The sequence below is a fragment of the Mobula hypostoma genome, chromosome 8 (genome assembly GCF_963921235.1).
Source record: "Mobula hypostoma chromosome 8, sMobHyp1.1, whole genome shotgun sequence".
In the NCBI taxonomy this organism is placed as follows: Eukaryota; Metazoa; Chordata; class Chondrichthyes; order Myliobatiformes; family Myliobatidae; genus Mobula; species Mobula hypostoma.
In genome coordinates, this window is record NC_086104.1 from 80,452,780 (window position 1) to 80,465,474 (window position 12,695).

Genomic DNA, 12,695 nt, shown 5'->3' on the forward strand with positions numbered 1-12,695 from the left:
TGTTTAGCTGTGACTTTTGTCAATATAGAACATAGAAATCTACAGCACATTACAGGCCCTTCGGCCCACAATATTATGCTGACCATGTAACCTACTGAAGAAACTGCCTAGAATATATTCCAATGTTTGCACATGTTCCATTAGATTTATATCTGCCAAAAGTTCAGGATTATTATCGTCCTGATGAAGGGTCTCAACCCGAAACGTTGACTCTTTATACCTTTCCATACATGCTACCTGACCTGCTGAGTTCCTCCAGCATTTTGTGTGTGTTATTCTGGATTTCCAACATCTGCTTATTATACGTACATTTTTGCATTAGTCCATGAGAAACAGGTGGTGACTAGCCAATTCTTTGTTGAAAGTCCGTCACAATTTTTGTATTCCTGATTATTGAACCGGTTCAGAGTCCATTTTCCTGAAAGTGGCTGTAACAACTGTGAAAAACTGTTCCTTCCCTAAGGTGTCTGACTCAACTATAATGTTGCTCTTAATGACTCAGATTTCCATGGAAGAGTAGTTTGTTGCATGAAGCATGGCTATATCTCACCATTACAGAAATGTAGCTTCTGAAATAAGGGTGGCTTCATTTCAGGATATTATTCCGGCAAAATTATACTTTTAAACATAATATCACAACTTTTATGGGCAATTATTCCATGCTCATAAATTACCAGGCATAACAGGCTTTAAATAATGGTGCCTTTCAGAAATTCATTGAAGTGAATAATTTAGTAGTTGCAGTTACTTGCCTGCTCACAACTATATTCCCTGAAAATTGGTGCTTGACAACACAGAAGCTGTAAAGCCATTCCAATTTAACCTTTTAAAAACATATTTATGTAATTTTTAAATGTTACTCTTTGAAATTTTTGTATGTAACTGTGTGGAAAAACAAACTTGCATTTTTGAGCAGAAGTCATTTTCTCTTGTATAATCGCCAGTCCCTTAAGTATGAACATAAATATGAGTACAGGTGTCCCCCACTTTTCGAACGTTCGCTTTACAAAATCTCACTGTTACGAAAGACCTACATTAGTTACCTGTTTTTGCTAACAGAAGGTGTTCTCACTGTTACGAAAAAAAGCAGCGTGCAATTTTTAAAAAAAGCAGGGCGCGATTAAAAAAAAAGGCAGCAGTCTATAAAAGGCAGCGCGCACCCCGAGCAGCCGCTCACCCCCCCCCCCCCCGGATTCGGAACGGCATTGCTTGAACACGTGCCTGTGAGCAGCCGTTAGCAAGATGAGTTCTACAAGGTATTGGAAAAGCCTGAAAGAGCTCATAAGGGTGTTACACTTAGCGTAAAACTAGACATAATTAAGCGTTTCGATCGTGGTGAACGAAGTAAGGACAAAGTGAGTTCGGCTTGTGGAAGCTGACGAAGATGATGTTGAAGAGGTTTTGGCATCCCATGACCAAGAACTGACAGATGAAGAGCTGATGCAATTGGAAGAGGAAAGGATAACAATCAAAACCGAATGCAGTAGTGAACGGACCGAAAGTGAAGTCGTCCAGGAACTGAACGTGAGGCAACTACGTGAGATTTTCGCTGCGATGATAAAGTATGACTTCAATTTTGAAAGGGTACGTCAGTTTAGGGCATATTTGCAGGATGGTTTGAGTGCTTGCAAAGAACTGTATGTTAGAAAAATGCGCGAGGCTAAGCAGTCAAGCACGCCTTCCACAGCAGACGACGAACCTCGACCTTCGACATCGAGGCAGGAAGACATAGAAGAAGATGACCTGCCTACCCTCATGAAAACAGACGACGAGATGACACCCCAGTGTCCCACCACCCCAAACCCCGGGCCGTGGACAGATACCGATCCGTGGAGAATGCAGCGGTAGCCGGGACGCACCCAACACATCTTTAAGAAAAAAGCCGAAATAAACAAGTTAATTAATTAGGTGCCGCCTGGCACGTAAATGTTGGCCCAGATCAGAGACGATTGCTGATTGCATTGCCTCTGATCTGGACCAACATTTACGTGTCGGGCGGCACCTAATTAATTAGCTTGTTTATTTCGGCTTTTTTCTTAAAGATGTACTGGGTGCGTACCGGGCACCACTGGACCGCTGCATGCTTCGTGGATCGGTATCGGGTCGCTGCCCGGAGGGTGGGGGCCACTGCACCATCCCAACCTCCGACGACTCAGCCTAACACACCATCATCAGTGTGCTCGGCGCTGTCCCAATTCCGGTAAGTGATACTACATTGTACATATTATTTCTACTTTATATAGGCTGGGTATTTTTACGTGTTATTTGGTATGATTTGGCAGCTTCATAGCTTAAAGGTTACTGGAGAGCGCTTGCGCCGTGCTTTTGCCGAGAGTGCTTGCGTGAGATTTTTGCTACGGAGAGCAGTGCAGGCAATTATTGTGGAAAAGTATTTCTACTTTATATAGGCTGTGTAGTCATCAAAATCATTCCTGCTTTTACTATATGTTACTGTTAATTTAGGTTTTGTTTTATTTGGCATGATTTGGTAGGTTATTTTTGGGTCTGTGAACGCTCACAAATTTTTCCCTTATAAATAAATGGTAATTGCTTCTTCGCTATACGACATTCCGGCTTACGAACCGTTTCATAGGAACGCTCTACCTTCGGATGGCGGGGTAAACCTGTATAAGTAGGTGTACATTTTCAAACTTTGTCCAATTTAAATGCACTCCTTAGCACTGGCTGACGATGAATTTTAAGCATGCCCACGATATATTGAGATAGTTTCATTTCATATGGCTTAAAGTAATCTTGTTTGTGAGAGATTGCTTCAGGTGCTGTTGTTCTGAATGAATGATCATGATTTCACTTGACTGATATGCTGTGGTCCAACAGTGGTCACCAAGATTTGTTGTGAAAGCATCTTTGTCGCAATGCTGAAAGTGATAAACAACTGTTTGTGTTTATATAGGGCCTTTAACTTAGCAAAATGTCCCACGATGATTTAGCGCACCGCATCCAAAATCCTGCACCAGGATACCTAAGGGGATACCAGGATATGATGACCAGAGCCCTAATCAGGATAAAAAATTTTAAAGAATGTATTAAAGAAGGGCAAAGTAGAGGGATTCTGGAATACAATTCTAGAGTTTGGGCAATTGTTTTTGGAGAATTGTCAGCATATCTTCTGTTCTGAAATCTGTCTTCTGCTTTGTCCATTGTCAGGTTTCAGATCAGAGCGTTGGAGGGATGTAGGCTTACATGGGAGAGACATTCTTATGGACTGCACAGCTGTACCATGGGTTAACTACTCTATATATACATATATTTCAGTGTAGTAATGTTTGCACACATCCATTAATGTTTGTATCTGCCATTAATTCAGGTTTGCTAAATAAATAATTTTCTCTTAACATTTCTATCAGATGCTGGTGCTGATGGAAGATTTCTTTCTGTTTTTCTATTATTGAAAGTCATGAGGAATTGTCATTGTCCTGATTTGGGAATCTGGAGTGCTTGGTGTGGGTGTAACTTCTGGCATTTGAAACACAGAAGATCATGAGCAGGCGAGTGAATCAGAGATCTTGGTTGTTTGGAGAACTACAGAGATATGACTGAGCTAGGAGATTCCTGTTGTTGAATGTAATTGAAGGTCATCTACCTCCGGTAGCCAAGGTGCAATTCAGTGCTTGGAGGAGTTCCTCAGTAATGCATCGTCCTTCTGAGCTGTTTGCCGGTCATTCTCAGGCTGGTTTCTCTTGTTACCAGTGTGTTGTCAGCTTGAACAAGATGGCTGGTGGAGCTTGTACACGTGCCACATCATCAGGATTTCCCATCCTGTACCTCCCTCCCTATATGCTGCACGTACTATAGTCAGGAGCAACAGTAAGGCTTCGTCTCTGATGTACCCCAGTTAAAAAGCGTGGAAGTGATTTCCAGTTGCATCCCTCATTGAAGAAAGGTAGACAACTGTCATGTCAAGTATCAGCCAAGAAGAGTAGCAGGTGAATCATCAGAGAGGAGAGGAAATTGAAAGGTACAGAATAGACCGGAACATCAACCAAAAGCACAGTTGCAGATTTAAATATTAACTTTGTGGTGAGCAGCTTTTTAAAGAGGAAATGTTCTAATCATTTTTTTGATCCTACTTGGGGTTTGGTAAGGCTTGGGCTTACTAAGTATCTTGGCAAGGATTTATCAATCATTACATTAGACATTTCTACTGGTGCACCCTCATTTTATCTTCTCTCTACAGAAGCACCAAAAGGCACAATGGTTATCAAGTAATGGACTAAATAAATTACTAATTCTCTGATCTGGAATTCAGATAAGGAACTAATGTGAGCGCAAAGCATATTAAATTTATTCTCAGCATTTTTTTAATATCATTTTCATTTCTCTTTGAAACATCTCCCTGTCTAACTGTGGGTTTTGAATTGTGGACAGTGTGTCCTCAACGCTTGCAGCTCCTTCCTGTTCATCTTTGACACATCTTTTTAAGGGTTTTGCTTTTCTTTTCAATCCTGCTGAGAAGGCTGTGTTATAAAGAGAGGTTGCATAGACTAGGACTTTATCCATCTCCTATGTTCAAAGGAATAGAGGTGCACAGACAGGGTGGAAATGCTTAGTCTTTTTCCGCAGGAGGGAGATGCTAAAAACAAGAGGGAAGAGGTTTAAGGTCGGAGGTGAGAGATTTCAAAAGGACGTGGGGGAGGGCAGCTTCTTTACACGAAAGGATTGATGTGTCTTTGAAATGAGCTGCCAGAAATAGTGGTTGAGATGGGCACATTAGCAGCATTTAACAGCCATCCAGTTAAGTACGTGGTCAGGAAGTGCTTAAAGGGCTATGGGGCCAAATACAGGCAGGTCAGATGAACTTGTTGAGCAACACAGTGGGCCCTGGACAAGATGAGCTGAAGAACCTGTTTCCATGCTTTATGACTCTTAGATTGGATTTTTGTTTGAAAAACAAATTCCAATTGTGAACTGCTTTGCTTTCCTTTCACTCCGCAGCCATGCTCCATGGTGTCCAGCGTGCAAGCAAATCCAGGCTGACTGGGAAGACCTTGGAAAATCCCGTGAGGAACTTGGCATCCATGTGGGAAAGATAGATGTCACTCGGGAGCCAGGTACGCTGATAGAAGCCCTTCATATCTCTATAACTTTTTTTATTCATTCTTGAGCCTATAATATGGATCCTATTTAATTTCTCACCATATCTTCCTAACATTGTCAGATATTTAGTGCAAGGTAAACAGAATGTTAAACCACAACGTTATGTAATATCGCAGCCTCAACATTCTCTGCATATAATATTTAATTCAAGTATTGTCTCTGATTTTAAGACCATAAGACAGAGGAAAGGAATTAGGCCACTCAGCCCATCAAGTCTGCTCTGCCATTGCATCATGGTTGATCCCAGATCCCACTCAACTTCACACACCTGCCTTCTCACCATATCCTTTGATGTCCTGACGAATCACAAAACTGTCAACTTCTGCCTTGAATATACCCACGGACTTGGCCTCTACCACAGTCTGTGGCAGAGCATTCCACAGACTTACTACTCTCTGGCTAAAAAAAATTCCCTCTTACCTCTGTTCTAAAGGGTTGCCCCTCAATTTTGAGGCTGTGCCCTCTAGTTCTGGATACCTCCACCATAGGAAACATCCTCTCCACATCCATCCTATCTAGTCCTTTCAACATTTGGTAGGTTTCAATGAGAATACCCCACATTCTTCTAAATTCCAGTGAGTATAGGCTTAAAGCTGCCAAATGCTCCTCATATGTTAATCCTTTCATTCCTGGAATCATCCTTGTGAACCGCCTCTGGAATCTTTCCAATGACAGCACATCCTTTCTGAGATATGGGGCCCAAAACTGTTGACAATACTCCCAAATGCAGCGTGACTAGTGTCTATTTATAAATACTCAGCATTATTTCCTTGCTTTTATATTCTATTCCCCTTGAAATAAATGCTAACATTGCATTTACCAAAGACTTAACCTGTAAATTAACATTCTGGGAGTCTTGCATGAGGACTCTTAAGTCCCCCTGCACCTCTGATGTTTGAACCTTCTCCCGTTTAGGTAATAGTCTGCACTATTGTTCATTTTACCAAACTCCATTATCATACATTTCCCAACACTGTATTCCATCTGCCACTTTTTTCCCATTCTTCCAATTTATCTAAGTCCTGCTGCAATCCCATCGCTTCTTCTGCACTACCTACCCCTCCACCTATCTTCATATCATCCGCAAACTTTGCCACAAAGCCATTAATTCCATTATTGAAATCACTGACAAACAATGTAAAAAGAAGCAGTCCCAATACTGACCCCTGAGGAACACCACTAGTTACCGGCAGCCAACCAAAAAAAGGCTCCTTTTATCCATTCGTTGCCACCTGTCTGTCAGCCATTCCTCTATCCATGCCAGTATCTTTCCTGTAACATAGGATTTTATCTTGTTAAGTAGCCTCATATGTGGCGCCTTATCAAATGCCTTCTGAAAATTCAAGTAAGTGACATCTACTGCCTCTCCCTTGTCCACTCTGCTTGTCATTTCCTCGAAGAACAAAAACATATTTGTCAGATAAGATTTCCCTTTACAGAAACCATGCTGACCGGCTTATTGTATCATTAGTCTCCAAGTACCTCAATACCTTTTCCTTAATAATGGACTCCCAACCACTGAGTTTAGGTGAACTGCCCTATACTTTCCTTTCTTTTGGCTTCCTTCCTTCCTTAAAGAGTGGAGTGACATTTGCAACTTTCTAGTCCTCCGGGACCGTGACAGAATCAAGTGATTCTTGAAAGGTCATGACCAATGCATCCATTATCTCTTCAGCAACCTCTTCCAGAACTCTGGGATGTAGTCTCTCTGGCCCAGGTGACTCATCCACCTCAAGACCTTTGAGCTTGCCAGCACTTTTTCCTTTGTAATGGCATTACCATTCACTCCTGCTCTCTGACACTCACAGACCTCTGGCACATTGGTGTGTCTTCCACAGTGAAGACAGGTGCAATTCACCTGCTGTTTCTTTGTTCCCCCATTACTACCTCACCAGCATAATTTTCCAGTGGTCCAATATCAACTCTCATCTCCCTTTTACTCTTTATATAACTGAAAAAACCTTTGGTGTCCTGCTTTATATTACTGGCTAGTCTGCCCTCATATTTCATCTTTTTCCTTCTTGTAGCTTTTTTTAGTTGCCTTTTTTGCTGGATCTTAAAAGCTTCCCAATCATCCAATTTCCCAGTCACTTTAGCTATCTTAAATGCTCTTTCCTTGGCATTTACACAGTCCTTAACTTCCTTCCTCAGCCATGGTTGCCAACCCCTACCATTTGAAAACTTCTTCCTCTGTGGGACATATCTCTCCTGCGCCTTGTGAACTATTCTCAGAAACTTCAGCTATCTGTGCTCTGCTGTTGGCCCCGCCAGTATGTTCCTCCAGTCCACCTGGGCAAGCTCCTCTCTCATGCCTCTGTAATTCCCTTTATTCCATTATGATACTGATACATGTGAGTTATGGTTCTCCTTCTCAAATTGCAGTATGAATTCAATCATATTATGATCATTCCCTGCTAAGGGTTCCTTTACGTTAAGCACCCTAATAAGATCTGGGTTATTATGTAGCACCCAATCTAAGATGGCCTTTCTCAGAGTAAGCTCAAACACAAGCTGCTCTAAAAAGCCATCTCGTAGGTATTCAACAAATTCCCTCTCTGGCAATCCAACACCAACCTGATTTTCCCAATCCCCTTGCGTATTGGTCCCTCATTACAATTGTGACATTACCCTTATTACATGCCCTTTCCAGCTCCCTTTTCAATCTCAACCCCACACCTTGGCTACTATTTGGAGGCCTAAATATGATCACATTAATGTTTTTTTTTTATCCTTGCAATTTCTTAACTCCACCCACAAAGATTCAACATTTTCTGACCCTATGTCACCACTTCCTAAAGATGTAATTCCATCTCTTACCAACAGAGCCATACCACCGCCTATGCTTTCATGCCTGTCCTTTCGATACAAAGTATATCCTTTGATATTAAGCTCCCAACTATGACTGCCTTTTAGCCATGACTCAGTAATACCCACAATGTCATACTGACCAATCTCTAATTGTGCTACAAGTTCATCCACCTTTTACTGAATGCTATGCACATTTAAATACAGCACCTTCAGTCCTGCATTCTTTGCCCTTTTGAATTTTACCTCTATGGTACAATTTAGCTCTTTGCTCTGACTGCATTTGTACCCAGTCATTGGCTTGTCCTTCCTTACATTCACGTTACATCCATCATCTACTTGTAAACCTACTGGCTCATCCTCAGCTCTATCATATTGGTTCCTATCCCTCTGCCATATTAGTTCAAACCACTCCTAACAGCACTAGTAAATCTGCCTGGAAGAATTTTGGTCCCCCTCAGATTCAAGTGCAACCCATCCCTTTTGTACAGGTCCCACCTGCCCCAGTTATCCAGGAATCTGAAACCCTGATCCCTGCCCCGCTCCGATTCATCAGCCACGCATTTACCTGCTATCTCATTCTATTTCTATCCTCACTGTTGTGTGGCACAGGCAGTGATCCGGAGATTACTACCCTTGAGGTTTTGCTTCTCAGCTTCCTTCTTAACTCCCTATATTTTTTCAGGACCTCCTCCATTTTTCTTCCTACATCGTTGGTACCAATATGTACCATGACTTCTGGTTGCTCACACATCCAGAAACATCTCAGACCCTGGCACCTGGGAGGCAGACTACCATCCGTGTTTCCTTTTCGTGTCCACAGAATTGCATATCTGTCCCCCTGACTATAGAGTTCCCTATTACTGTTGCCATCCTCTTCAGTGCCCCACCATTTTGAGCCACAGGGCCAGACTCTGTGCTCGAGGCACGGCTGCTGTTGCTTCCCCTAGGTAGTTTCCCCCTCCCGCCCCCCCCACAGAACTCAGAATGGAGTACTTATTGTTGAGAGGGATGGCCACAGAGGTGCTCTCCACTCTCTGATGTTCTCCTTTGGTTCCCCCTTCCCTCTCCAGACAGTCACCCATTTATCAGCCTTGGGGTGACTACCTCCCTGTAGCTCCTCTCTATCACTATTTCCACTTTCCCTAACAAGCCGAAGGTCATCAAGCTGCAGCTCCATTTCCCCAACACAGTCTTCAAGGAGCTGCATTTTGATGCGCCTGGTGCAGATGTGGTCATCAGGGAGCCTGGGAGTCTCCTGGAAATCCCACGTCTGGCACCCAGCTCTGTAGACATACCTCCTATTCTCTCAAGATTTAAATAAGAAATAAGGAATGATCTTGCCTACTTACCGTACCTCTGCCTGTTCATGCCGAAACCTTGTTTGAGCCAAAGCCTTACTACTCTGCCTCAGATTACTCCGCTGATGACCACTCCGCGTGGCAGTACCTCTCTCTTATAGAGACTGGGTGTTCCATTGAAAATCTTTGTTGAACCTGCACGGGTATGCTCCTGTTGCGTCTGTGCAGTACTCCAATTTCGAAACTATTATTCAGATAATATGTGTGTATTTTATGTTTATTTCTATTTGCTTCTACCTGGTAGAAATGACGCCTGTGTATAATTAATAGGGGGAAGGTGAGAGGAGTCTTTCAAAGCTGCTGTTTCTTTATGAGGGAGGTTTGCATTGCTGGTCAACAGATTATTGTAATCGCAGCTTGACTCAAGTCCTTTATAGCAAGGAGGAAGAGTGCAGGAAGGGAAGACAGATCATTTCAGTGATTGAGAGCTCCAAAGTGACACTGATGATTAACAATGTGCTTTAATTAGATTTAATTTCAGATGTCTGTTTGAGAGCCGGTGTTATAAATATAGAAGATGTGTCCTTCACGGCATCGGGTTGTTTCAGAATACTCTGCAACCCAAGAAGCAGTTTTGTGATAAAGTCGTTGTAATTGCGAGTGACAGAAAACCAGCCTTTCAGTACACCTCATTATAGGGTATGTCTCACACGGCTACACCAGCGTCACTCCTTTTCTCTCAATCCCATCAACTCCACTCCCAGTTCTCCTGCTGCCAAGCCGCACTTGGGGCACATAACCTACAATCTGTGTTGTCTTTGGCACATAGGAGGAAACCTGTGGTTTCCATAGGGAAAATGTGCAAACTCCACCCAGGGAACACCAGAGATTTGAACCCAGGCCTTTGCAGCTGCAGGAAACATGACTGCCAGTTTGCACAAGGCGTGCCCCAATGATAAATCAATGTGCTAATGACCAGAAAATATAGTTTGGTGTTTAATAATTGAGGGATAAATATTTGCCAGGACTCCAGGGATAATTCCCATGCTTTCTGTGATATAGAGCCTTGAAGAGAGTGCTAAACTGAAATTCCTAATTTAAATTAGTTGGTTAATTAGAAAATGAGTTTTCCCAGTGCTGTCCTTTGTAAGTTGTTTGTATCAAGAATAACATCCTTGGTAGATAGTATCATTTAAATATGTTAATTGGATCCTATTTTCATTTTCTTATTAAAATAGTTGTCATTGACTTGAAAACTGAGATGGATGTACAGTACCACTATATTGCTGTGTTTGTGAGGACTGTATGTTCATTAACTTCATTAAGTTTATCTTTATTACGTGCCAGAGAGATTATCTGGAAATTTATTGTGGTTAGTTGCTATATCTCAAACTGGACTCCATGTTTTATCTACCTTAAATCTGTACAAACTGTGGTTTTAGGAACAGATTGTTCCTTTTATTTATTAACTGAAATGAAACTTAAATCCTGATGTCTCGTATATATCTGTTTTGAGGTTAAAACGTTTGAAAAATACAGCTGTTGTGAGGAGCTGATTTGGTCAAGCCCTAGAGGTGTGGCTAATTGATACATAGATAGAAACTTTATTGATCCCAAAGGAAATTACCGTGTCAAAGTAGCATTACAAGTTCACAGATGTACAATCTTAGAAGGGAAGTAAGAAGAATAAATAAAAATAAGCTATTTTAAACAGTCTAACTGGAATGGGTCAAAACTTCCCCGGCTATAGGTTGACTCACTATAGAGCTTAATGGCCAAGGGCAAGATTGAACTCGTACGGCACTGTTTGGAGCAGCGCAGTTGTCTTAGTCTATTAATAAACGTGCTCCCCTGTTCAGCCAAAGTGGCATGCAAAGGGTGAGAAACGTTGTCCAGAATTGCCAGGATATTCCATAGGGTCCTTTGCTCTACCACAGCCTCCAGTGCGTCCAGTTTGACTCCTGTAACAGAGCCAGCCTTTCTAATCAGTTTATTGAGCCTGATTGCATCACCCGTGTTGATGCCATTGCCCCGCATAGAAGATTGTACTGGTGACAACAGACTGGTAGAATATGTGAAGGAGAGGTCTGCATACTCCAAAGGACCTCAGTCTCCTCAGGAAGTGGAGGCATCACTGGCCTTTATTGTGCACAGCATCCGTGTTGGTGTTCCAGTCTGTCTGTCATCCAGGTGTATCCCCAGATACTTGTAGGTCCTCACCACATCCACGTCCTGACCATCAATAGTAACAGGAAGCAATGCAGGCTTAGTCTACCTAAAGTCCATCTTCCTCTTTCTTTACCTTCCTCTTGTCTTACTGATGTTGAGCTGCAGATGATTCAGCTTGCACTATTGGACAAAGTCCTCTACCAGGGCCCTTGTTTGCAATGGTTGAGCAAAAGCTGTAGTTGGATGGACAACAAGTACCTGCTGCCATTCCAATCCAGTTAACTAAAGCTCCCTTACACCTGAAATGAAAGCTCTCAGCCGGAAAAGTCGACTGTCTATCCGTTTTCGTAGATGCTGCCTGACCTGAGTTTCTCCAGCATTTTGTTTGTGTTGCTTTAGACAGGACATCAGTTTAGTTTGTCCTTTCATCAGTGGCACTGAACTCTCACTTTTGTTCATGAGTGTCCCAGCCTCGTTTATCTGCAGTGGTACTGGAACTCAAGGCAGGGGAAAATTTGTTCAGACTTGGCTACCAATGTCTTCCAATTAACTGTTTCACTAGTGTAAACCTATAGAACTGGTTAAAAGTCTTAGGCACGCTGGTTATGTATATTTCCCTCAGATTTTTGCACTGTACTGTAGATTTCTGCATCCCAGGGTACTTAAGGAGGTGGCTTTAGGGAGCTTGGATGCATTGATAATCATTTTTCAACGTTCTATAGATTCAGGATCAGTTCCTGTGGATTGGAGGGTGGCTAATGTTGTCCCTCTCTTCAAGAACGGAGGAAGAGAGAAAACAGGGGATTATAGACCAGTTAGCTTGGCGTCGGTGGTGGGAAAGATGCTGGAGTCATTTATAAAAGATGAAATTACGACACATCTGGATAGCAGTAACAGGATCGGTCCGAGTCAGCATGGATTTACAAAGGGGAAATCGTGCTTGACTAATCTTCTGGAATTTTTTGAGGATGTAACTGTGAAAATGGACAAGGGAGAGCCAGTGGATGTAGTGTACCTGGACTTTCAGAAAGCTTTGGATAAAGTCCCACATAGGAGATTAGTGGGCAAAATTAGGGCACATGGTATTGGGGGCAGAGTACTGACATGGATTGAAAATTGGCTGGCTGACAGAAAACAGAGTAGCGGTTAACGGGTCCCTTTCGGAATGGCAGGCGGTGACCAGTGGGGTACCACAGGGTTCAGTGCTGGGACCACAACTGTTTACGATATAAATAATTTAGATGAGGGAATTAAAAGTAACATTAGCAAATTTGCTGATGACACAAAACTGGGTGGCAGTGT

The 12,695-nt window shown here is 42.5% G+C and overlaps 1 protein-coding gene across 1 annotated transcript in view; it reads left to right on the forward strand.

Moving 5' to 3' along the window:
* tmx4 (thioredoxin-related transmembrane protein 4) overlaps positions 1-12,695 on the forward strand; it is an 87,169-nt gene that overhangs the window by 38,379 nt on the left and 36,095 nt on the right. The window contains exon 2 of the mRNA XM_063056191.1: positions 4,957-5,072. Coding sequence (XP_062912261.1) covers positions 4,957-5,072 — 116 coding nt within the window. The remainder of the gene's footprint in view (positions 1-4,956; positions 5,073-12,695) is intronic.